Here is a 27,325-nt window from a genome sequence, read left to right on the forward strand (position 1 = left end):
TGAAGCCTTCCCATGCTTCCTTCACTCTTCAGACCCACCCCCTGGTGGTGTCCCATCAGCCTCAGCTTCTCATTGTCACATTGTGTATGTCTCTCCTTTGTCCCCTATCACATCTCATTTTGTATTAGATTTCTGTACAAGTATTTCTACATCCCCATCTTCAGCTGAAAGGATTACAGATCTCTTCAGGGTAGGGACAGCCTTTTTATTCCTCCTCATCCGTATCCCCAGTGAATGTATATAGCAGACCATACATCGAATTGACTTCTGTAAAACAGTAATATTTTGTGGTAGTGGATTGGTCATCACTTAGTAACTGCTTTGAGACGCTAAGTACTCAGTATTTACTGGTCAGCTGTCGTACATGAGTGCAGCACTATACTGGGGCTTTGGTCCTAGAAGACTGGAGAAAATGGGGGGGGGAGGGGGGGAGCAGTTACGTGTTGGGCAATCAAGTCTTTCAGCAAGTATTACATACAAGTGGGCACTATAGTTGGAGTTGGAGTTTTATTTGATTGACCAATTCGCTTTCCTTTCTACTGCTTCAGAATAGTGGTGTTACTTTTAAATTACCTTTTGAAAAAGTGAGTTACTTGTAAAGTTTTGAAATAGAAACTATTATCGGTAGAGAGAAGCCATGACACGATGTCTAACAATACTGGGTTCTTCAGTGATAATTTGGAAGGCACTGCTGTGAGTTGGCTTCCCTAATGGTTTACAGTCTCTCTGTACCATGGAATGTAAACCTCCAGACTTTTCTGAATGTGATAGGGCATATAGCTATCGTCTTTAACTGGGGGCCGGGAGGGAAGAGAAGTGTCTTGCCACAGTAAAATCTGGCCACAGTTGGGAACTTCAGTTGTACAAATTCACGTAGCTGCTGGGGAGACAGTGAAGAAATACTTGGTTTTTCTCTCCAACCATAGCAGTTTATTTTTAGACAATCTCAAATTAATCAAATTCATAAGACAAAAGTAAAGTCTTTAGATTTAGTTAAAATATTTTAATATCAGAAGTACAGTTTCAAAAACTTTTAACAGTAGTTTATTATCAACAGATTTACACCAGACAGGAAAAACATCCTGCTCTTATTAGCACATATAAAGACCCACATTCACTGGCTTTTTTTTTTCCAGTTTATGACCAGCTTCTCTATATAGACATAAGATAACTTTATTTCCAACACTTTGACATAATTAAATACTTTTTTCATACTAAGTGAACAGAAGGAAGACAGTTTTCAAGTCCCGAATTAAAAAGCACACTTACAGCCTCAGAAAAGCCCAATGAGAAGTTGCCACCTCCTGACCCACCGCTGACTCTCAAAATGGCATATATACAAGTAATACCACAGTGTAGCACCAGATTTTCTCCCATTTGTCTCCCCAACTAGTTTGCCCCCTTACTTGCAGGGATCATACCCGTAATTAGGTGGATGAGTGACCATACCCCTCTAGACAATCTACACAGATGCACCATTCTGGGCCCTACCTTTCCACACTCCCTTACCCCCATACCTTCTCTTTCACCTCCCAACTTGAGTACCTTCATGTTTCCCTTCCTTCTCTTTCCTTAGGCATTTGGTGCCCTTTTGTCCTCTAGTTGCCCATAGCCCTTCCAATTCTGGGTCCAGCTCAGAATATAATTTAGACAGGCTGAGCTCTATTGGAATGCATTTGCTAAATAATAAATAGCAAAGGAAACTATTAGTGTCAGTGATTGCAACTCCTGGTCTCCCTCAACTGTCCCAGGAGTCTGAATCCCAATGAAGCCACCTGTAGGAGAGGATCTTCAAATGGCACCCTTAGGTTTATTCTCCTTCTGGATGGAGGTTCTGAGCCTGGAGCGGGGAGGAGTTGGCTACTGCCTAATTCTCACCTTCATCCATCAGGCTCTCTGTCTAGGCTAAGGCTTTCTAAGACTCTTGAGGTTTGAATCTAAAAAAACCACCTGGATTGGGGGGGCCTTAAACCAGTCCTGTTTCTGCCATCTACTCCTTGCTCTATAAATTCTTTTAACACCTTAATGGTGTCTCTTTTGAGCATATCAGATTAGCTTAGTTTCCGCTTTATTGATCACTTTTCAGTCATCTACTTTAAAAAATTTAAAAAGGGAACCCTTAACTGTGCCTTGGGATTTTGTGTGTGTGTGTGTGTGTGCGCGTGTGTGTGTGCGTGTGTATCCCATGCTACTGGGTAAGGCCTAAAATAGAAGCTAAATATTTTAAAAGAAATGCCTATTTATTAAATTAGTTACTGTACTTGTCTAATAGCAACCTTTTAAGGAATATGATTTGTATAAACATAGTCAGCATAAATTCAACATAAAGCATACATCCAGAAAGTATATTTGACATTTCTTTCAGGTTTAAGTTATAACAGCTTGTAGTACTGTTAACTGTTCCTTACCAAATCCTTTTAATAAAATAGTACCAAGGTGAACCAGTCCAATCCCTAACAATAAACATAAATTAGTGTGCTGATCAAACTGAACTGAGTTTGGAAAACTGTAGTATTTCCAGTAACTCAAATTGTTTTCTATTACAAAAGCCCATCTCTTTTAAAACCAGTATTTTTCCAGTGGTACCTTCCTAGACACTAAGAAGAATGAAAATTAAAACCGGGAAAAGAAGCGGGCATGATGGGCATGAGCAGGTTGCAATGAGGTTGTTACCAAGGACAAAATAGTTTTATAACATATCCAACAAAAACATATATGACCAGGAAAAGAAGTAGTTACATAGCAACCTTTAGTAGAGAGATCCTAAAAAATATGGGCATATTCTGTAGTGGTGTATGAAAACAGAGCAAGCCTTAAGGAGCTGGAATCTGCATTGGTAGGGGGCAGGAGTACCCTCACCACTAAATCATTGGCTTATCCCATACACCTTCAAATTTTACTCCACACAGTATAGTACTTAGTTTGTTTCTTATGTTGAGTGGCAGCCACAGTAAGTCCTCTTGCTTGTAGGCACTTCCATTGCCCTGGTCACCATCTTTCCTTAGTATGTCAGACTCAGCTTTGTGCATAGTTAAGCTACAGGTGTCACTAGAATATATTGGAATATTAGCATTAACACACCCCCTGAGACTGGCACTTCTAGGAGAGATATACAAGTAGTAGTCACATGGCAGCCTTGGGGTTGGGAATCTCAGGAAACCTGGGTTCTAGTCCTGCCTCTTCCATCAGAATCAGACATCCACTTACTATCTGGGGGCATGTTTCTTCATCTATTAAAAGTGCCATGTCTTGTGACAATTTAGGAATACCAAGGTGCCTGCTATTTACTCGGAGGAGAGGTGGGAAAACCCCTCAGTTTCATCAAATAATTAGTGTAGTTGGAAAAATGCAAGTGTCTAACAGAAAGAAAAAAGTCAAATGACAATTTTTAATAGACTTTAACAGGGTGTACAAGTATAAAACACTGGTTTTGTATTTCAAAAGTTGCAGGGAGCCAGTCATTTTAAACAGTCTACAAAACATATGCCAGTAGATTACATAAAAGACACTATATATACAATATAAAAAGAGCTGAAAACAATCCTCACTGTAAAAATAATTTAAAACAGAAATCTTTCCATTTAAAATATCATCTATAGCACAAACACATTGTATCATGCAAATGAAAACTAAACACACTGCATTCTTTAGTGGAACCAAATGCAAATGAGGTTTGAGATCTTTTAGAATTTAGACTTCAAGACAACATGCCAACATCTTTTTAGATTAACAAATGTCCATTCCTGAAACACAAATTTCAGTTTCTCTGGCAGTTACGGTCCTAATTGGTGTCTTATGCTTAAAGAACAGCTACAATTTCAAAACCCTTACTATAAACACTGTAATAAATATTAAAGCAAAGTATGAATAATCTGTAGTTTTGGAGTCATGTTGAAAAAAGTGGTTTGGAAAATAAATGCTTTATTTATTGTGCAATTTTATAAAATATGAACTTCAGAAAGCTGGAAAATCTTTAGCTGAGGAACTGAGATGTAGTTTTAAGGCAGGCTACATGACATTTAAACAAAGCTATGTTCTAGGAACTAGTTCCATTCACTGACTATGCTGTTAGGGATCATGGCAAACTGTCATGCTAGACTAGAAATCGACCTTTCTCCAAAGCTGGAGATGTGCGTGACCTCCAAGAGGCATACTTTCTGGCAGACTATACTGAATGTTGCATTGCTTTGGAATTATAATCAGCTTCCTGTCACTTTCCTGTGGTATTAGGGAAGGGAAAACAGCAGTCTAAAAACATATATATATATTTATTATATATGTGACACATTTATATATATAAATATATATATACACACACACATATATCATATGCATATAAACATACACATACATATATATGAGAGAGAACACTCTCCCCTGTTAGAAGTACCATTACTATGAATCCAGAAAAGCTCTGCACAGTCACATCTTGGCAGTTTAACACTGATGGAAAAGGACCAATGCAAGCTGTACCACAGTGACAGAGGCATCTTCTAAACCAAGGGGATTCAGCTAGGCACCTCATACTGAAACATTTCCAAAGCATTTTTAGCCAAGTTTTTTTTTCTCCCATGTTAGCTTTATGAGCCAATGCAAGCAATACTAACCCATCCACAGGAAATTTGAAAAGCCTTCTTTGTTTTCCTGATCATCTCTTCAGCCCCATGTCTTATGAAAGCAAAGACTTTTGGTGCTTTCCCATCAACTTCAATCTATAAACATTATATGTTTTTGAGACAAAAAAATTAAAATTAGCTGCCACTAAAGTCTTTGAAAATGCCAGTGTTTTTAAAGGGGGGGCTACTTTGTTGAATAAAAAATTTAGTAGAACAGAAGCATGAAGATATGAAACAACCATTCAAAATGTTACAAAGAAAAAATACATGTGAAAAATACCAGTCTTTGGTCTAGATTAGCTGTTCCCTTTATATTAATTTAACATCCAATGGCTTTTGGAAAACTTTAAAATGCTGAAATTCACTAGGTACCCCCCCCGCCCTCCCCCCCAAAAACTATATATACATACAGATGCATTATCACCCAAAATGAATCTTGGAAAAAAGTGAACATAGTGACTAATAGCTGACTAAAGATACTTAGTACCTTACCTTTCTTTTAAAAAAGTTAGTGTTGAGTGTACAATTATAGAATTACTGAAAAAGTAAAAATTATACATGAAAATCTGGCTTAACTGTCTATAAACACCACACCCTTATAGTTTTCCTTGCTCTCAAGTTCAGAAGTAAACATTCATTCTGACATGCCAAAGTTCCTAATGCTGGTGGAAAAGTTCCTGTAACCAGGCAGATGACATTATAATCTGTTCGGTGACTGGTCAACTTCTGCTGCTTCATCCTTGACAGACACAGCTTCACTGATCGCACATGGCTCATCTCGGTCACACACAAAGCCAGGGCCGCCTCTCTCCGGGACTTCAGCATCCTCCTCCAAGCCATTATAGAATTCTTCCATCTCACTCTCGTCCTCCATTGGTTCTTCTAAGCTTGGACTGTGGCAGGTTCCACTGTCACTATTACTGCCACAAGAACTGGAGGACAGGACGTCATCTTCAGAGTCTGAGTAGACCTCAGCGCCATGAAAAATATAACGATTTGGTGGTAAAAAGAGGTACTGGTTACCTTAAAATCAGATTGTGAGACAAAAGGGAGAGTGATATTATTTTCTGCTCACAAAAATAAGCTCATACGTCTATTGTTTCTGGTTATGCAGATGCAAATTTATTCCATTATAAAATAACAACTAAATTGTAAGGGAAAAACAGCTAATCACCTCTTCTGGCAGCCTAGAGAGATATGGATGTTACTTAAATTTCAGGGGGACCTCTTTTCAGATCTCTCATTTTAAAAGACAAAGGATTTTCTCCAGAAAGATGGTTCATGATTCCTCTTTTTTAAAAAAAGTGGTTAACATCTCTATCCTCTCTTTGGCTTTGCTTACTTACCCAACATGTTCAATGCTAAGTAGAGACTTGTATCTTCTGAGTTTTCACTAATGAGGCCAACAGCAACGTTTGCCTTAACTAATGAATAATCCTAGCATGGAGAGTCATTTCCATTCCACTAAAACATGATTTTGTCTGAGAAACAGCCAAAAGGATTTTAAGAGACGGGACGGATGGACAACTATACCGAAACATGTTCTAACAGTCTCACTCAAATTTGAAATAGGAAGTTACAAGTAAAGGAGCAGGGGAAGGGGGAGGAAATAAATATTTATATTATATGCTTTACAAATATCTCACACTCTATCTCATTAGGCCCTCCTCAACTTAAAAACAATATTCAAAACCTTTTCCCAAAGGATTAAAGAAGTCAGACATACTGGGCCCCAGGCAAGTCTGTGAATGAATGAATGACTTCAATCTGTTAAGCACCTGAATTTACAGCACAGACCTAACAATATAACCCTAATTGCTATGCACACCAATATTTCAAAGGTAACCTTTTAAAGTTGTGTACCTAGAGATCTATCCTAGTGATGGGGGCACTAGGGGGTACAGGTGGGAAAGGAGGGGAGGTGGGTGGGGATGGGACACCTCAGGTCTGAAGCTGGAACAAAACTGTCCTGCTCTTAGAATCCCAAAGCATTTGTACTCCAGTCCCCAAGAAAATTCCCCGGGCACCTGCTTTGGTTTTGAAGGCCCAATTCCATTTCTACTCCACTTCATTCCTTGTAGTTTTAACTGCTTCCCTTCCCTCTGGTCCCTAAAGGAAGCAAAAGCCTTTTCAAGTTTCCAAGGTTCTTATCTTTAACAATAATGGGGAGAGGAATGAGTAGAAATTTTCTCACATCCCCCATTCTCTTCCCTGCATCCCTACTGAGGTCACACAGAAAGGGCATATTTGAGCACCCAAAGGTGTAAGAATAATTCTGTACTTCAGAGGAAGCCCTCAAGCAAGTAGGTTATTTCCTTGCAGGACTCAAAGCTTTGCAGTAAGGGGAAAATGACATCATAAAAGAGTGTTGGAACATTACCCTCCCCTACCCCCACCAAAAACCACTGCTGGCAAGGTAACAAAATGGGGGCTGAGAAAAAGAGACAGGATCGAAGCAGCAGAGAAAATCCCAAGCAGGGAGTAGTTCCAGACACCTGCCCAGGACAGCTGTTCGGTAGGAGAGGCCCCTGAGCAGAGTTTCCTGCCATACAGGATGCTGCAGAGTCCCTCTCAGCCAGGAGACCAAGTAATTACTGCTGCAATACTTCCAGAATCCACAATTTCATCCAGCTGGGCCCTCCAGACCAGTCTGCAGCCCATCCCCTTTCCTAACTGTATGTACTTCTGTGGTCAAAAAACAAACTGTAAACCAGCTTAGTTGGTGACAAGTCAAAGTACCCAGGGACCAAAGGGAAGGAAAACACTTTTGCCCAAAGTGCTTCATTTCTCTCTTGTGGGCACAGCTTCATACCTACCAGAAACACAAACCTATGTGGAAATCTACAGAAATAAGACTTACTAGGAGCAGGTGGGGATCATAAATGACTCTTAGTGGTTATCTGGTCTACCTCCTGAAGCATTTGTAGGCACTGGGCAGTCTTTTGATTTTCCATTATAGAGGGAAAAAAACAAATGAAAAGGAGGCCATTGCTTTTCAAACACTATTATGAGTGGTGGGGGAAGGCACAAGCCCTGAGTAATCATACCCCATTAATGGCCTTCCCCAAGTGGAAGTTATAAAAACTCTCCCCAACATTCAGTTAGGGCACTGAGTGGCATTCAGCTCCAAAGTGGATTCATGTCAATGCTGATTCTCCCTTGAAGCAGTTCTGTAGATATAGGAAGCTGGCTGCGTCTAAAGATGATAAACCTTCATTAGCAGCATCTCGAAGACTTTTTCCTTGCCTGTTCCACTGGGCCAATTTCATAGCAAAGAAGTCAGGCTTATTTACAGAGGATTTCTGAGAAATGAGTGTCAGGAGCGGGCAAAGAATGAAAATGAGAGGAATTCCTTATAATCCAGGCTACTAGATTTAGGGGAGATGCATATTTTGAGAAAATGTCTACTGGTGCCATACTCACTTCATACCATTCCTGGTGAGTGATCACTTTCCTATGAAGTGCTGGGAGGTGAGACCCCATAAGGAGCTAGGGCTGCTGGGTGTCCTGGCTCTATCCTTAAACTTGTGAGTCTGGCTGAGTCATTATCCTTTCTTCCTCCTCCATTTTGTGCATGGCTGATGCTTTCCTTATAACACGTCCTACAATAGCTTTTGTAGTCTCAATGCATCCTCTACCAATAGTCCCACCCAACTACTGAGTACAGTTCTCGTAACTCACCTGCCAAGATGCCATGTTACACAGGTTATGCATATGACCAAGTTTTCTAAGCAGATCAACACCAATTACTCACCATCAAGTCGCTTACTGATCTGCTCTTTCACAAGTCTATTGGGCCAGCATTTCCTCAGTGTTTCCACAACGGAAGTTCTTTCATTTTTCTCTCTATTCTCCCCACTGTTGGCTCCAGGATCCTCCAGCTGTTCTGTAATACTCGCAGGGTGTCCTGAAGATGCTCGCCCCTCTGGCAGTGGCTTCTCTGCCTTGCAGACCCCCCCTGATGTGGCCCCATCCTTGGAATCCCCGGGTCTCCCCTCAGTTGCCCAAGAGTCTGGCGGGGAAGTTCTGCCGGGGGAACTAGAGTCTTCGGAAATATTAAGAGGCGTGGGGGGCAATCCCACCCAATGAGCGCTGAACTCTCTCTGGGTTCGTGGAGGCTTTTCCGTAATCTCTGAAAGCTTTGTTGGGTTAGAGCAGAGCCGGCTGTATTCACCACCCAGCCGCTGGCAGAGCTCATTAATGATGACATCACAGTCCCCCAGAAGCTCAACATCAAAGTGCAGGTGAGGCAGGGGTTCCCTGTTAATCAGGATCTGAGGCACTTCATGGGGTATGGAACCTGGGAACAATAGAACAAAGGGTCATGAAAAAGTGCAACCAGACAAAGAACCAGAGCCCACAGCCCACATCTAACTAGACTGTGCAGACCTAAACTGACTGACAAGGACTCCTTCCTGGACCTAGTCAACAAGAGAAAACACTCAACGTAGTGTTGGCTAATTTGGGAGTTAGTGGACAGCTTCGAAGCCTTCTAGAAACCCTTACAACGTGGAAAGGCCCACACTTCACTTCAAGTGACAGGCACAAAAATAACGGAAAACTCATATTAACCAAAATATAGGCCCTACTTTTCCCCCCAAAACTTTCATGGCCTCAAATGTGTTTTTAAGAAAATGACAACAAAAAAGGATGGAAAACAATGATGAGAAATAGCAATAAAACGTTGACTGGATGGGAAAGAATGTAAAACACTTCAACAAACATTAAATGCCTTTTATAAGCAAAACACTGACTGAGCTTATGAGGACCAAAGAACAACCCAGCGCCCGCACAAATCAAAATGTTCCTGCCCCGAAGGGCTTTCATTCTGTTGGAGCAATAAAACATTTGCAGTGAACTAAGCAGAGCCTCTTTAAAAATTGGACTTAATCAATGTGAACTGTCATTTGACCCATGAACATTGCATCCCTTTCATGCTTCCAACAGAGTTCAATAATTTAATGTGTTTTAAAATGATCACTTTCATAATGTATATGAAATACACATGTGTATATTTTTCCTTTCAAAGAGAGATTATTTGGGGTATATGGCTTATATGTGTCGCTAACCTATCATTGTATCCCAAACATATACTAAAGTATATTACAAATAAACAGCCCTGTTAATAATATGTTTTCACAGTAATTCCTGCCTTTAGGACCAACTATATTTAAAGGCACAGACTTTTCAAACTTCTCATGATAGTGAAATAAAATAAATTATTTAGATCACAACAGAAAAAGTACAGTGATGACAGAACTACAAGCTTCCTTCCCCATCACTGACATAAGGTTTGCCCATGTTCAATCTTTTTCTATAATGAGTAAGAAGTAGTCATTTTAAACCTGGTGTTCTGACCTACTAAATTTTCCACAACAATACATATCAGTCTGAATTTATCAAACCCTGAAATAAGTCAAGTTCAAGTTTTGTGGGTTCTCTTAAGCTTAAGTTTTTAAATCTGAAAAAGTAGCTACAGTGAAACCTTCATTCATCACTTAACAATAAGTTTACATTTATGAGTTACTTTACAAGTAAGGTGCTTATTTCATGAGAATCCAGTAAAGAATGGTACTTTGTATATCTTTAGAGTCCTGTATAAATGAGGATGATCACCACATCTTGTCCATGGTTACACAGGAAGTGGCAGAGCAGGGATCTGACGTAAGATTCACTAACAACTGAGATAAAAAGGTCCACCTAGAACCTAGGGTGTGTATCCAGACATATGATGACACCCTGCCAAGATGAAAGTGGGTATCCATTGACTAGGGAATAGTTAACCAATTTGTGGTGTTGAAAATAATGGAGTATTATAGTACTGCAAGAAATGAATATGAAGAAATCTGAGAAACTGAGGAAGATTTGTGTGAGGTGCTATAGAGCAAAATATTTTGAATAATTTATGCAATGACTACAAAAACATAAAGGACGACAGCAGCAAAAGCCTTCAGAACTCTGATAACCCAGTAACCAGAGAGTTAAGGCATGGAGGTGATGGGCTATGGGGACAGTGTCAACTTTACGTTTTTAGACATATCCAATGTGACCATTTGTGTTGTTTAATTATATTTCTTAGGTACAAGGAGGATGACTGTCACTGAGAACTGACTAATGTTTTAAAAGGGCTGGGGGAAGGGGGGGTTACATCAAAAGAGTGACAAAGAGAAAGGTTAAAATTAAATTTCTTTTAAACTTCCAAGGGCTTATCAACCTTGATGGGAAGCACACAGTTCTGGTGATTTCCATGTACACGAATGATGCTATTAGAAGGACCCAAGAAAATCAAGATGGGGTGGGAGGGCCAGGCAATGTTTTAGATCACTGCTGCCAAATGAAGACAAGAGCTTCAGAAGAGTCAAAGGAAGCACATGTTTAAGAGGATGGATGATATATGAGACCCAGAGCTAGATTTCTGGACCACAGCTCGAATTGGGGGGAATGGGCTTTCTTGCTCAGAGATGTAGTACATCTACACTGGGCTAGTGAACACTATTGGCCTCCAGACCTGAAAGTCAAATCAAAAGGACTATGGACAGAAAGAATGACCCGTTGGAAAGGGGGTTGGGGAGAAAGGTGAAGGGGTAATGCTGATGCAGAGCTTCAATATAGAGAATAACTAAAACAAAAGAAGAAATGATAGAAACACCAACAAATTAACAGTAGACAAAAATCCAAGAAAGGAATCGCCTACATCCCAGAGAAGCAGATCCTCCCACAAAGGTAAATTTGAGCTCTCAGATATTACTGACTTTGTGGGATGAGACCCACGACTGATCTCTGGTTCTTGAAGACCTTCTATTATTCTAAAGGGAAAGAATGATGAAAGGGAGTTAGGGTGTTAGATAGAGGTTTAGAGGAGCAGCACATGGACTAAGAGAATGCACCAAGGTGGAGAAACCCAGAAATCAGGTGAGCAAAATATGGATAAAACGTGCTGGAGGCAAAAAACGAATCTACAGTCTCAGATTCTAGTATAGGCCACCTGGTCAAAAGGAAGACATCAGTGAGTTACGGAAAGAGCTAAATCGAACACATGATTCAGGAGTCACAATGATAAGGAAATTTCAATTACTTCTACATCTGCTAAGAGAGCTCTGTCTACCAACATTAGAGCAGGCAATAAATTCTAAGCTTACATTTATGATTATTTCATCCTTCAAAAAGTGAAGTTCAGACCAAAAAGTACAGAAAAAAAGTAGGTACTTTCTTATTATCTCGCTACTTTTCTTGGGTTTCAACCAGCTTCCCTTGAGTTCAAGTCTTCAGGCCCAGACAAACAGCATCCCATGGAACTGAAAGAAGCAGCAGATGTGAGTGGGGAGTCAGTCACCTCTAAAAGATCACAGAGAATGGGAGAGGTGTCATAAGACATGCGAAAGGCAAATACCACCTTGAATTCCCATAAAAGGAAGTCTACAAACTCCACATTCGTGAGCTTGATTCCTGGCAAAACTCTAGAATGTATTCATTAGTAGACATTTAGAAAAGGAAAATGATCACAAAAACCCAGAATGGCTTCATCAAGAAGAGGTCCTGCCAGAATAACACCCTTGCTTTTTCCTGATAGACTGAAAGATCAAAGAAGTGTTCTTCAAACTGTTTTGATCACATAAGTGATCAGTAAAAAATCAAGCAGCTATCAGTTAAGAGTGTTTAAAGCACATAGCCCTATGTGTACTTACTTATGTTATATAGTATTGTATTAATAACTATGCTTATTATAAAACTTTTATAAGAATACATATTTAAAGGATAAAATCAATATGAAATAGTAGCTGATTCCAGAGTCAATAAATAACTAGAGTTTAGTGAATAAAAAGCAACCTGGACAAGCCTGCACCTTTGGAAAAATGCTTTGGCAGCCATATGGAGAAAGTCCTGGAGAAGGCAGACATATGAGGCCAGGAGACTGAATAACAGGCTACTGCCAAAGCTGAGGTGAAAGAGAGGTGATGAAGGTCTGGACTAAAGTAGTGCCTGAAGGAGACAGATCTGAGAGATGTGATCTGTGTAAAAATGAGACTGGACAACTGAGTATGTGCAGAGAAGCAAAAAAAGGAGCTAAAGAGAATAACAAGATTATGAACCGTGACGGGGCCCTTAAAAGTAATAGGGAATTTATAGAAAGAAGGATAATGAGATCTGTGATAAAGATAAGATTATAATCCACCATGTTGTATCATCATCCATCATTATATAATCCAGTGTAATTGTACCACCCAAAACGAAAAGGGGAGGAGGACAGGTGCAGCCACAAGATGATGAGACAGGGAGAGGGGGGGTCAACAATTCCAGCAGTGGTAAGGGTGTAAGTGCCCTGAGGGAGATTAGGAACTTGCAAAATGGAAGGAAGCAGAAGATAGGAAGGGGGCTAGGAATTAAAAACAGGTGTGATTGTGTTGAAGCAGAGCCCCATGATTGGCTATTACAGGAAGTGTGGGATATGGTCCACTGATTGGAACAGTTGGGAGGAAAGGGGAGGGTAGGAGAGGAGAAAGTGTCGAGACCAGGCTCTCACTTTGGAAATGACTGGATGCCACACTGATAGCTTACCTAGATTTTGACAAAACATGAGACAAATTTTCCCATGCTATTTTAGGATAGTTAAAAAACTAAAATAGCTGAAATGACCTTAAAACATAATTACCAAAACATACAAAGTCTTTTTCAGCATTAAAAAAAAAAATCATCTGATGGCTAGCATTGATATATCAATTTAAAGTTTGCAAAAGCACTTTACAAATATTATCTCTTTTGATCCTCACAGTAATCATGGGAATTAAATGCTTTTATTATCCCCATTTTACAAATGGTGAAAATAAGGCACAAGTAAAGTGATTTGCCTATGGTCACAGAGTAGTATCTGAGGCTAGGTTTGTACTCAGTTATTCTGAGTCCTCCAAGTACAAGGGTCTCAAAACCACAAACATCTTAATACATTATAACCTAATCCCCTTTGGGCAGAAGCAGAAAACCTATTTACTATTACTCCCTCAAGAACCATGCCATGGAATTGCTATACCAGAATCCAAATGCTACTGGCAAGAACTGATTTCCTTGGCTATGAATTCAGGAGGCGCCATTTTACATCAAATTCCACACGAATCATTTTACAACAACAATCCAGTTCTCATGATATGTATTATCCCACGCACATCCTAGTACTCTCCCAGAAAGCCATCACCAACTTACTCGGAATCAGCGCTACTGGTCTTACTTTCAGAGAAGACCCAATAACAATGAGGAGATCAACTTCATCTTTGTCATATTTCATGGCTCTATGAAATTGCTCTGGTAAGTTTTCCCCAAAGAATACAATCTCCGGCTTCATGATGGCAAGGGGCTCATCAGCTGGGCATCTGGGACACCGAGGAACCACCTAGAAGTTGACCAGATGGGACAAAACACACACACAATCCCCAAAGTCAATGAAAGCTAACATTTCCAACCTTAAGCTCAAGAACAATTTTTCTGAAATCATAGACAGTTATTGAAGCCACAAAACTTTTCTCAAACCTGGTATCAATGGGTATTTAAAGTATACTGTTACTTGATACTATGAAAACAATGAATTAGACTGAACAAATAACAGTTAGTTCTTTAGGAAATAATGTGTAATACTGTAATGGGATAGTGATGTCATGGTGGTGTTTGGTTATTATGTACTGATTGTAATATGTTACTTGGGGTATCCCACCTTCATTCAAAATCTTTAAAAAGCTCTTGGTGCTACACCATCATTTAGATTGTTAATACAAATATAACTTTATATTCTTTTTCTCCTTCAATTTTTGGTGTTAATAGTGCAGAGCCAATTCTATTACTTCAAAAAGGAGACAAGCTATAGAACACCTCTCCAACTTTCATTTGAGATCTGTTGTCCCCTATGGGTGCCGATGTCACCTAGGCTAACTCAGAGGCCCTAACACTAATGCCCAGGGTTCTATCTACCAGGTTCAGAGAACAGAAGTCAGCCCTCAGCCCATAAGCTGGTTTACCTGATTAAAAATATCGTCGCGTACGGCATCAGAATCCACTTTGTATTTACAAATCAAGCAAGAAGCTGTGGCAAAGGAACCTGAAAAGAGCCAGACGTGTTAACCAAAGGAATGCTTGCGTTTCTTCTATGTGCATGAGCACAAACTCTCTCATGCTGTTCTAGAATAGTTAAATAACTAAAATAGCTGAAAGGACCTTAAAACAGAATGACCCTGAAACATAAAAAGTCTTTTTCAATATAAAAAAACAGTACACACGTGCCCAGACTTATGCAGGGCTCAGCAATATCTAGCTTTGTACAAGAGGATCTGCAGAATTAGGCAAGGTTTATTAAACTCTTTTCAATCGCAACCCTTTTAGTGCTTTTTTAAACTGTGGGCCATTAACTTATATGGTGTCCTTTTAGGAAGGGGATTTGTTCTGTGAAGTCTGGACTCAGTCAAAGGGCCACACTTGAGGACCTTGAGGCCACAGATCCTCCACTCCTAATACTAGCTCATTCTTTCTTTTTAATTAATTTGTTTTCAGTTTTCTACAATTCCATATATCTTAGATTTTTCCCCTCCCCCCACGTTCCTCCCTCCGTCTCCAAGACGGCGTGCAATCTTATATAGGTTCTACACACACATTCTCATTATATACATTTTCAACTTAGTCAAGTTGCATCAAAGAATTAAAATGAATGGGAGAAACCATGAAAACAAAAGAAAATATAGCAAGGAAAAAATGGTCTGTTTCATTCTGTGATCCAATACCACAGTTTTTCCTCTGGATGTGGAAAGGTTTGCCTCAAGAGTCCATTGGGAATTTTTTAGGTCCTTGCATGCTGTGAAGGGCTAAGTCTACCAGAAAAATTCCTCAAACACTCTGGCTGTTGCTGTGTACAAAGTTCTCCTGGTTCCTGGTTCTGCTCTTTTCACTCAGCATCAGTTCATATAGGTCCTTCCAGGCTTCTCTGAAGTCCTCCTGTTCATTATTTCTTATAGCACAATAGTATTCCATTACATTCATATACCACATCTTGTTCAGCCATTCCCCAACTGATGGGCATCCCCTCGATTTCCAATTCTTTGTCACCAGTGAAGAGTTGCTATAAATATTTGGGCATAGTTCCAAATTGCTCTATATAATGGCTGAATCAGTTCACAACTCCACCGAAGTGCATTAGTGTCTCAATTTTCCCACATCCCCTCCAACATTTATCATTCTCCTTTTCTGTCCTATTAATTAGCCAATCTAATAGGTAGTACTTCAGTATTGTTTTAATTTGCATTTCTCCAATCAAGAGCAATTCAGAGTATTTTTTTAGAAATGACTATAGAGAGCTTTGATTACTTCATCTCAAAACTTCATTTTTTGATCATTTGTCAATTGGAGACAGGCTCTAATTTTTATAAATCTGAATCACTTCTCTATACAGTTGAGACACAAGACCTTTATCTGAAAAACGTGCTTCAAAAAGTTTGTCAATTATGATTACCTACCTGTATTTCCCTCCATCCTATTCCTTCTCTTCCCTCTCTTTTTACCCTTCTTACTTCTGACAATGGCCTCCCCAGTCTACCGTCCCTCCTGCACTTCCCTCTCCCCCCCCCCTTTCCCTCCAACTTTCCTGTAGAGTAAAAGATTTCTGTGTGTGTGTGTGTGTGTGTGTGTGTGTGTGTGTGTGTGTGTGTGTGAGAGAGAGAGAGAGAGAGAGAGAGAGAGAGAGAGAGAGAGAGAGAGAGAATCCCTCTCTGACCCAATTTCCAATGGAAGTAAGGTTCAAGAATTCACCACCACCTCCCCCATCTTCACTTCCAATGCAATAGCTCTTTCTTGTCTCTTTTATGTGAGATAATTTATCCCATTTTACCTCTCCCTTTCACTTTCTCCCAATGCATTCTTCTTTCTCACTCCTTAATTTTACTTTTAAAGATATCATCCCATCATATTCAACTCACACCTGTGCCCCCTGTCCATATATACTCCTTCTGACTCCCCTAAGAATGAAAAAGTTCTTATTAGTTGCAAGTATCATTTTCCCACTTAGGAATGTAAACAGTTTAACCTTATTAAGTTCCTTATGATTTCTCTTTCCTGTTTACCTTTTTATGCTTCTCTTAAGCCTTGTATTTGGAAGTCAAATCTTCTATTCAGCTCTGGTCCTTTCATCAAGACTGCCTGAAAGCCCTGTATTTCACTGAATGTTAATTTTTCCCCCCTGAAGGATTATACTCAGTTTTGCTGGGTTGGTGGTTCTTGAGTAGAATCCTAGCTCCCCTGCCCTCTGGTATTATCATATTCCAACTCCTCTGATCCTTTAATGTAGAAAAGATGCTAAATCTTGAATCATCCTGACTCTGGCTCCATGAAACTTGAATTCTTTCTTTCTGGCCACTTGTAATATTTTTTCCTTGACCTGGGAACTCTGAAATTTGGAAATAATATTCCTGGGAGTTTTCATTTTGGTAATCTCTTTCAGGAGGTGATCAGTGAATTCTCTCAATGTCTATTTTACCCTCTGATTCTAAAATATCAGGGCAGCTTTCCTTGATAATTTCTTGAAAGATAACATCGAGGCTCCTTTTTTTTTTTTTTTTACTGTGTCTTTTGAGTAGTTCAGTAATTTTAAAATCTCTCCTGGATCTGTTTTCCAGGTCAGTTGTTTTTCCAGAAAAAATAACTTTTGTTTTGTTTCACTGTTTCTTAATGTCTCATACAGTCATTAGCTTCCACTTGCTCAATTCTGATTTTTAAGGAATCATTTTCTTCACTGAGATTTTATACCTCCTTTTCCATTTGGTCATTTTTTAATGAGTTCTTTCCTTCAGTGCATTCTTATGTATTTTTTTCCATTTGGCTAATTCTGCTTTTTTTTTTTTTTTCAGTGGATTTTTGTGCCTTTTACCATCTGTCCTATTTTGTTTTTTAAGGTATTATATTCTTCAGCTTTTTTGGTACCTCCTTTACTAAGCTGTTGACTCTTCTTTCCATGATTTTTTTTGCATCACATTTCTCTACCCAATTTTCCCTGCATCTCTCTTACTTAATTTTAAAAATACATTTTGAACTCTTCCAAGTCCTGAATCATACTTTTCTTGGAGGTTTTGGATGTAGGAATTTTGACGTTGCTATCTTCTGAGTGTTTTGACCTTCGTTGTCAGCAGAGTAACTTTCTATGATCAGAATTTTTCCTCTTATTTGCCCATTTTCTCAGCCTATTTCTTGACTTTTAACTCTTTGCTAAAGTGGGGTTCTGTTTCCAAGGTGGAGGATGCACTGTCCCAGACTTCAGGGGTTTTGTGCAACTCTTTTCAGAGATACTTCTAGGGACCTGCAAGTTTTCAGTTTTTCCAAGGTAGTATGATCTAAGGAGAGGTGTGTTTACCATTCTCCTGGCCTGTGATCTGGGTCTGTGAGTGAATAAAAGCACTGTTTTCTACCCTGGAACTTTGAAGAGGGTCCCTGCTCCACTGTGGCCACAAGCTCTGGTGTGCAAGTGCTCCCTCGTCACTCTGGAACTATAGCCTGGATCTAAGTATGGACAAAGCAACAGAGTCCTGCCCCAAAGTGCCAACAGAGACCCCTGGAATCTCCTTCTAAGCTGTGGGTTGAGTGGTCCAGAAGTAACTGCTGTAGTTGCTAATTCATTTACTCTCAAGGCTTGCTCCTGGCCTGGTCTGTGTTGGTGCCACCTGCACTATATTCTCACTCTGGTGTGATGGACCATTCCTGTCAAATTTTTAAGTTGTCTTGGGCTGAAAACTGTTTCACCCTGTCCTTTTGTGGGTTCTGCCACTCTCAGATTTGTTTAGGGCATTATTTAAAGGTATTTGAATGGGTTTAGGGGAGAGCTCAGGCTTGGCCCAAAGTTATTTTCTTGAGAGAGACTTGACCATGCCACCCTCCTACTTAATTACACTGGCTCCTTATTGCTGCTTGGATCAAATGTAATCTCCTCTGATGAGCTTCCAAAGCCCTTCCTGGTGTGGGCCCCACCCTCCCTTCCAGCTCCACTGTCATCCCTCTACCTCCTGTCTCTGTATGGCCACCCCTTCCCCCCCTCCCCCCCGCCCCTGGCCTGACCTCTCTCCTCCTCTCCCTTTGGACTTGCTTTCTCTCTGTTTCTTGTTGTTCTCTCTATGCTTTTCCTATTCTTACTCACAGGTGCCCTTGTTATGCTCCTTTCAGTTCTTCAGCCAATTATTCCATGTATCTCTACCATGCCTGGCACAGAGGAGAAATTTAATAATTGCCTCTTAATTGATTTGCTGTTACCACCTTACTCCAATCATCACATCTCAGTTGCTTTATCAATAACGTAGTCTTACAATCTAATTTTTTTCTTGCAAGTGAAAAACATTCCCCAAAAGCAATTCTAAAGAGTTTACTAACCATGACACTGAATAATCCTCTGAATCCCCGCAACTTGTTCCAGTGTGTCTATGTTCTGAGTGTAGTTTCGAAGTAGTTTTCCTTCCTTATCCGATAAGGCTATAAATTTATGGCAGAGAGATGGCTGGAATTGCCCAGGATAAATTTCCTATAGAATGTAAGAGAATATCTAGTTTATACTTTTTAAAAGATAAACTTTTATTGTCATCTTTTGTTTTTATATCACCTACACTTTCCAAAGTATCACATCCTCCTCTCCCTCCCAGAAATATCTTTTATAAGAGAAAAAAACTCACAGTTTAGTAAAATTAACCAACATATCAAAAAGTCTGAAATTATCTATAATGTTCCATCCCCAGAGACCCCTCCCAACCCCCACTTAGTCAAAGAAGGGAGAGAGAGATACCTTCCCATCTTTTCTTTGGAGTCAAGCTTGGTCATTATAATTTCACAGCATTAAGTTTCCACTGTTTTGGGTGTTCTTTCATTTACACTGTTATTTTGAAATTTGGACTACAGACTTTTGGAATACCCCTGTACTGTTTTCCTGGCTCTGCTTCCTTCATTTCCAACCAGTTCATATAACTTGCTTCTTGAGACTCATCACAGCCACTTTTTCTTCCAGCTGAGCATCAGCCACGAGCCAGTGTGTCCAGCCACTCCCCAACTGATGGGCATCAACTTTGTTTCCAGTTCTTTGCTAATAATATTATTCTGGTGGAAAGGGGGCATTTTTTTGGTCTTTAGCATCCCCAGGGTATATGACTAGAAGGAGACTTCTCTGGACCAAAAAAGTGTTAAGTATTTTAGTCACTCTCTTAGAAAGATTCCAAACTATTTTCCAGAATGGATGGACTAATCCACAGCTCCAAGAGCCATCTTTCTACAGCCCTTCTCCCCATCTTTGTCATCTATCAACTGGGTGGTCTAGAGCCAATTCTGTTGAATATTAACCTTATTATTAGTGATTTGGAAGCAATTGGTGATTCTTATTCTGACAATTATTTCTTCATATCATTTGACCACTCATCTTATCAGAGACCCTTAAATTAGTTCTGACAGATGTTAAATGCTTAAGTTGAACAGATGAAAACTTCTTGATCTATTAAAACAACCAGAGCAATTAATTCCCCCAGATGTAGTCTGAAAATGTTTTTAATTTTTAAATTTATTTGTTTTTATTTATTGTTTTTTTTTTAGTTTTTGAAAAATTAAACAAAAGAAGTAAAAGGTATTTTCTTCTAGGGGATGAGTCCACAAAATTCTCAGAAAAAGTGTTTACAATTTCAGGTCAGTGACTAGGTGCCTGAAATAAGAACTAATTTATGCCATTTGAGATTCTTTTAGCCACCTGAGTCTTACTTTTTCTTAGGAAAAAGGGAGCAAGTAGATAAAAACAAGAATTTCAGGTTTCAAAGGTGCAGGGGTAAAGTATCATTGTACTATCTGAAAAGGACACTGGTAAGGTAGAAAAACATTTAAAAAATGGGTTTTCCTTTACCATTTTATAATAACAGGTAGCCTGTGAGAAGTCTAAAACTAAGGTTTAACTTCTTAATCAGAAGTTTCCTTCCCTGGCATGAACATGTTCAGAGTATCCAACTGCTATGAATGCTGGGCTGCTGTAATGTGCATCTTTTATTAGCAAACAAATGTTTCTTTTCAAAAAACAAGGAATTAAGATACACCTCTGGCAAAGGGTTTGTATGACTGTTTGATCTGGATCTGTAATTTCATTCGTGCAGAGAGCTCCAGTCCAAACTCCCTCCATAAACACAGCCTGGCAATTTATCAGTAACTTAGTCTTAGAGTTGCCTGTAGGTCTTTAGAGGTTAAAGGACTTGCCCAGAGTCACACAACCAACATGTGCCTCAGGTTGGACATCAGCCTGAATATTCTAGACTCCTGTCCTGCCTCTATCCACTACATCTAATTAGCAATGAGATCAAAGGGAAAAATATCACCGTTTCCTCCCAACTTGGGACAAGTAGTTTAAAAATCAGATCTCTTTTCAGAAAACATGGCTGCCAAAATTAATTTTTCTCATTAAATTTTTCTTTAAGTGATTTTTCAGTTCAAGCATTTTTTTCAGTCCTGTCCAACTCTCCATGACTCCATCTGGGGTTTTCTTGGCAAAGATATTGGAGTGGCTTGCCATTTCCTTCTCCAGCTCATTTTACAGATGAGGAAACTGAGGCAATCAAGGTTAAATGACTTGCTCAGGGTCACACAGCCAGTTAATTGTCTGAGGTCAGATTTGAACTTAGGAAGATGGGTCTCCTCCCTGACTCCAGGACCAGTGCTCTATTAGCTATACCACCTGGTTACCCTTAGGGGGTTTATTACTAAATTATTTCTTTAGCTGTTATAGATTAAATCCCATTACTTTGAAGCCTTGCATTGTTGGTCAGTAAGCACCTACTATGTGCCAGGCACATCAAAAGAAGTCTTGCCTGAATATCCACAACCATCCCTCTTCAATGGAGACAAGTCCTCTCAATTGCCTGTGCCTCACAGGACTCAGGATGGAAGGTATCCTCCTCCTGGCTCCTGCTTTCAATTCCAGACTTTTCTTCTACTTCCCCATCTCAACTAAGTTCTTAAGTCCATGCATGTGCACTGCTTACTGACAACCTCACTGTCACTCAACCAACTTCTAAATCATCAACCTTATTTTCCTGATCTTCAGTGCACAAATCATCGTCTTCCATCTCAGCAATCTCAGGAATTTCACTATCCCTCTAGCAGACAGACCACATAACTCTTCAACCTTCTCAGTTTCCAGCTCTCTCCCAATTCAGTTACACAATGGCTATGATACCTCAGACTTTGGCATCTTATCCCTCAGATGATCATGGCTTTAGAGCTGGAAGAGATCACAGAGGCCACCAAGTTCAACCTCATTTTAAAGTCAGGGAATCTGAGGCCTAGAGAGATTTGGCAATTTACTCAAAATCACACAGATGCCAAGTGAGCAAGCCTGGGATTTGAACCTAGTTCTTCGTGACTCTAATCCTGCTGCTGATATACCACTCACAACCTCAAAGATCCCAAACTTTGCAATCTATCCTCTGAGCTTAACATCCTGTCAACTTCTACCAGATGACTGATTCACACTAAGCCTTCAATTAAAACTTATCTTGACTCATCTCTTCTGACTAACTGCCCCTGACAGCCATGTAAATCTTAGAGCCCTAGTTAGTAGCAGCATCTCCCACCCTGTATCTCTGGTCCTGTTTCTAACCAAGACTCTCACAGCAAAGTCCATGGAGCTGTGGTCTAGCAACTGCTTCTGCAGGTGTTTCAGCCCCACCTCCTTGGCTGCCATAGCTCCTGAAGACCTGGAAAAGAAGGTTCTCACCATCAAATGCCATCCCTGGCACTGTCAAATGTTTCAGCATCAGAAACGGACACAATGACAAAATGACATTAAAGATGATATATTATCACTTCCTTTGCTTCCGTGCCTTAAAGACCACAGGACCTTTCCATTTGACTTGTACCTGTTGTGTGTCCCATTAAGATAAAACCTCCCTGACAGTAGGAATCATCTTGCTTTTTTGTTCTCTCCAGAGCTTAGAGCAATGCAATATATATGTAGTGAGTGCTTATTAAATGCTTTTTCATTCATCTGCCCATTCCATCTCCATGAGGCTGGGTTTACTTGCCCCCACTCTTCCAGGGTGTCTCCCTGTAATGGTAATTTAAATGGGAAAATCTTTCCCATTCATTAATAGGCCCACGTGCCCTGCTTAAATCACATGGAAGCCTAAGTTACATGTGGTGGGAGGAGCTTGCTGAACAGGTAGAGCTGAGCTGGGAGGAAACTGGTCAGGTTAGTCAGAGCTGGGAAGGACACAGGCAGGCAGGCACAGCTTAGGATCATGAGTGTTTGTTTGTGGGAAGGTCCCAGCAGGGGCTGGGGAGGCTTGGAAATAGCTATGCCCCCTGTGGTGATAAGTTGTATTGACTTTTTGGTCACTATGATGGATTTTGTTTTCTGGTTCTGGAATTTGACTTTCTGGTGTCTGAATAAATGTTTTTCTTCTGCCTTCTATATGGAAAGTCTGTTGTTCTTTGTGACTGAGAATTATGCCGGCATATTCTAGTCACCACCAGTGGTGTGAATATTGCCTTGGCGATACACCCTCCTCTCTCCCTCCTCTCTCCCTCCCGCCTGGTGAAATCTAACCCTTACCCAGGCAGACACAGATCCACTCTCATGTACTCCAGCCATTTTCCTGCCATGCTGGAGGGCACTACGTTCTCCTCTCCCCACTAATCACTCCTTCTGTGGAGGATAGTCACAACACCGACATTACCTTTGCTACAAACACCAGGTCACACACTTGTGCTACCATTCTTATGACTTCCTACACCCCCTCCCTGACCACCAGTGCCTTATGTGTTGTCTTCTTCTAACAAAAGGGCAGCTCTTTGAGGAGAGGGACTCTTTTGTTTCCTATTTGTACCCTCAACATCTACCATGGTACTGGTCTGCAATAAATGTTTTTTCATTCTCTTATTCCCATTTGTGAAATAACAGGATTCTGTCACTCAGCTGTTTACTAGCACTGAAAAGATAATCCATCATTTCCCTGGGCTGCCATGATGCCCAAACTGTAAGTCTTCCACCCTGGATTCCTATGGCCTTGGTCCAGGGCCTGCTGAACATTATTGGAACATATTACAAAATAAAGCTGTTTTCACCAGCTACAAATTTGTGGGTGCAAACCTTTTTTGGCCTTTGCTGATAACCCTTCTTATTAATGCCCTCTCTCAATCCCCCTATTTTAAAGCTTTTCTTTTCCTCTTTCCCCAAATTCCAGGTCTGCTCTACGTGCCTATAATGGGTGACTTCAACTTTTACTTTATGGCCATTCAGTGAGTGCCCTATGCTTCCCAATTCCTGGTTTTTCAGCATTACTAACCATTCTCTTTCTACATGGTCACATAACTATCCTAATACTCCTCACTAGGAAAAGGAAGAAGCATTTACACAGCACCTACTACATGCCAGGCAAAAGCTCTTCACAAAAATTCTCATTTGATCTTCACAAAAATCCCAAGAGCTAGGTGTTGTTATTATGCCCATTTTACAGATGAAAAACTGAAACACAGTTAAATGGCCTGCCCAGGGTCATACAACTATCAAGTCTGGAGGCCAAATTTGAACTCGACTCTTCCTGATTCTAGGCCCGACACAATCCATTGTTCCATCAAGCTGCTTCACTAAAGCTAATCCGTGCACTTCATCACTAGTCAGGATCTCAAGTCTTGGAGTTATAATCTCTTTAACATTCCCCTTCAATCTGTTCCTCATCCTTAGCAATTTCCCATCTGTCTACAAAGCATTTTCAGATTTCCCTCATCTTAAAAAATACCAATGTCCTTCATCTGACCTGTATTTATAAAAACATAGTTCTCCTTGATAGCAAAATTTTGGTCTTAAATTGGGCTTATTTCATTGATATCCATCTGCTATCCAAAGAACAGCCAGTTTGCAGGGGAGGAGGTAGACAAAAGTACTAAACAAAGAAACTTTACTCAAGCAAAAACCAAACAAACCAAAGCACCTATATCATAAGGGGGGAGAGGGGGCCGGGAAATGTACATTTTTAAAAACAACAACAACAACAACAAAAACCAAGAGAAGAGGCCTTCCCTCTACGGGGATAACTGATTTCATCCACTCCCAGCACACATTGCTTTTTCACTCATGCTTCACCTCCCTGCACAGGGATGATGATCTTATTAGCCCACTCATATTTTCTTGCCTGCTCCTTCAGATAACCCTAACCCTAACTGCCATTTCCAAATTGTCATGAGCGTGGAGATAAGAGGCAGAAGGGAAGAAAAGACTGGGAGGCTAAGGATAGAGAAAGTCAGAGATCAAGCAGAAGAAATGTGCAGCAAACCCCTCAGAGCAGGCAGGGACCCTAGGAGCCAGTTCACTTCTCCAGCCCCTCTTTGCCCTATTTTTTTTTTAAACAACAACAATGTGGGCTGTAAGTTTAACTACCTCTGATCTCTCTATATTGCAGGTTTCACAGTGGTCTAGACATAAAGTTGTATGGAAGCAATATTCCTCATGAAAGAAGATGACATACACTTTCATTTTTATCTTGGAAATTACATTTCTAGGAATGAAGATGAAAACAGCTTAGTGCACATTCAGATTCTAGTGTTTGGGGCTGGAGAAAAAGATGCCCAAAGAGTCTGAGTCACTCAGTTTGAACTTAATGTTCCCTTTCGGGGACAACATTCAGGATCAAAAACATTAGGTTTCATTTAAATAGTTTTAAAGTAATGAATTGCTAGTTCACAGGTTTTTATCAACCAATTATAACTTACACTTTGACAGTAATTTGGAAATCAAGGATTTTCCACAAAAATCCATTTTGTGGGAGAAGTTGGGACCTGTGATTTTACAAGGGGTGGGAAACTCCCTCCACACATGCAAAGCAGCTATCCTTGTACCTTCTTACAGTCTTCTGGGAAGCTGTTACACTTCAGAGTCTGAAGTCGAACCTGAGTCTTCAAAATTCCTAAGATCAGATCCTCTAACTGAGCCTCACTCCCTACTCAAAAAAGGCCTGTATGACTGCTCCATAAACTGGCATTCTATCCCTCATCCCTATGCCTTCAGACAAGACCTGCCACAGGCCTGGCATCAGAATCCACGTCTTCACTGAAGGCTCCATTTTCAGTGTTATCTCCTCCAGTTACTTTGTATTTATTTGTGTACACAAGTTGCATCTCTCCCATTTCATACTGGTCTTACAGAAAGTCACTGATTTTCTTCAAAGACTGTTTCTTTTTTGGTTTTGGATCCCAGGGTTAGCATGCAGTAGCTGCTCAAGGAAGGGATTTGTACAGGACCTAGATACTAAATTTTTTCTGAGCCAGTAGCTGTAGGATGACACAGTAACTTCTTCCTTGGCCCTATGAGAAAAAGCAGGGATAACCTATCCATTGGTCTGGGACCACAACCCTTGGGCATAAATCAGGGCATGTGACATCGAGGTGAGTATCACAGAACATGAGCTTTCAGGAATCTCACCCAGTCTATCACATGTCAAAGCCTGGTCAAAATCTAAATAACAACTGGACTCGTACATCTTCACACAGCAGCACCAACTTCGCCTCCAAGTACATCCATGGCATCCACCACCATAAGTGGATTTTCACACTCTTCATTCCTAATGCAATCAAAAAACTAAATTTCCCCAGAGAGCTTATTGTCCAAAAGAACAATGACAGAACATGGCTATGAGGCTTTCAAATTAGACTCAACTATAGTTGCTTTCATGTTGAGGGCAAAGTAATGTATAGCATATGTTACTCAGAAGGCACTTTGGTCTAAATCTATTCTTCAATTATTTGGCTGTAGTATGGAATGGCACAGCATGGCAAGAATAGGAGATTGCCCTCAAGGATTCCGCTGGTCCCTGGATGTGCCAGGGCTATGGTGAAGAAGTCTACCAGTCATCTATTCTTCCCAACAAAGCAAGAGATATTTTCCAAATTTTGCCAATACTTAGCTTCTCACAGCTTGAAATATATTAATTTTCCCTCACTTACTAGACTAAGGTCAAATTTCAGTTTACTGATGTTCTCTGCTCAAGGTTACTATTGGCCTGTGGCCAATTTCTGTTCGTAATTTTCCTGGTAAGACAGCTTCATGAGCACAGTAAAAACGTGACCCTACTTTCCCCCTCCCCCCAAATTTTTATATGCTGATGCTAATTCCTCTGTTAAGTATTAATCCTTGGAATGTTTTGCCAAAGTAAATGTTATCTGCTCAACAGTTAAAGAGACCAATTACTTCTGTCTTAATCAGGGGTTAAGCATTTATCTTAAGGGTTACCTCCAAGAACTAGAAAGTGTTCTTGTTAGTTTCTCTTGATGCTATTAATTTCTACTTTAAAGTACAATCAAGCAAGCAAAACTTTTGTGAGGGGATTCCTTTCCTCTCACTACAGAAACCTGTATTCATTTCTTCCCTTCTTCATGACATATATAATCTCACATAATACAAAATAAGATAAAGCATACACTTTTGTTTTTAACTTTAACAAACATGTTTTCTCTTTTTTATTCCCTCTGAAAGAGCTGTCTTTATCAGAAAATCATCTGGTTGAAAAGGAGATAAGACAAAGTTAAAGGGAGTGGAACTTGAGACAAACCTGGGACACAGAACAAAAGGATTGTGTGCTTAATTCATTTGTTCAGTACTGAGGGTTTTATGCAACATTTTACCCTTTATTTTGTAGGTTTGTTTTGTGGATGGTTATTCAATTTATCATAATTTTTTTTTTTAACTTGCA

At 40.0% G+C, this 27,325-nt stretch overlaps 1 protein-coding gene across 1 annotated transcript in view; it reads right to left on the reverse strand.

The window, feature by feature from the left end:
• Window positions 1-3,369: 3,369 nt before the first annotated feature.
• The window catches only part of SIRT1 (sirtuin 1), a 34,913-nt gene continuing 10,957 nt past the window's right edge, over window positions 3,370-27,325 (reverse strand). Inside the window, exons 5-9 of the mRNA XM_072628809.1 lie at window positions 18,996-19,143; window positions 14,618-14,697; window positions 13,812-13,998; window positions 8,371-8,916; window positions 3,370-5,639 (exon numbers count right to left, since the gene is read on the reverse strand). Of these exons, the coding sequence (XP_072484910.1) occupies window positions 5,314-5,639; window positions 8,371-8,916; window positions 13,812-13,998; window positions 14,618-14,697; window positions 18,996-19,143 (1,287 nt within the window). The 3' untranslated portion in view covers window positions 3,370-5,313. The remainder of the gene's footprint in view (window positions 5,640-8,370; window positions 8,917-13,811; window positions 13,999-14,617; window positions 14,698-18,995; window positions 19,144-27,325) is intronic.

This window comes from Notamacropus eugenii, chromosome 1 (genome assembly GCF_028372415.1).
Source record: "Notamacropus eugenii isolate mMacEug1 chromosome 1, mMacEug1.pri_v2, whole genome shotgun sequence".
NCBI lineage: Eukaryota > Metazoa > Chordata > Mammalia > Diprotodontia > Macropodidae > Notamacropus > Notamacropus eugenii.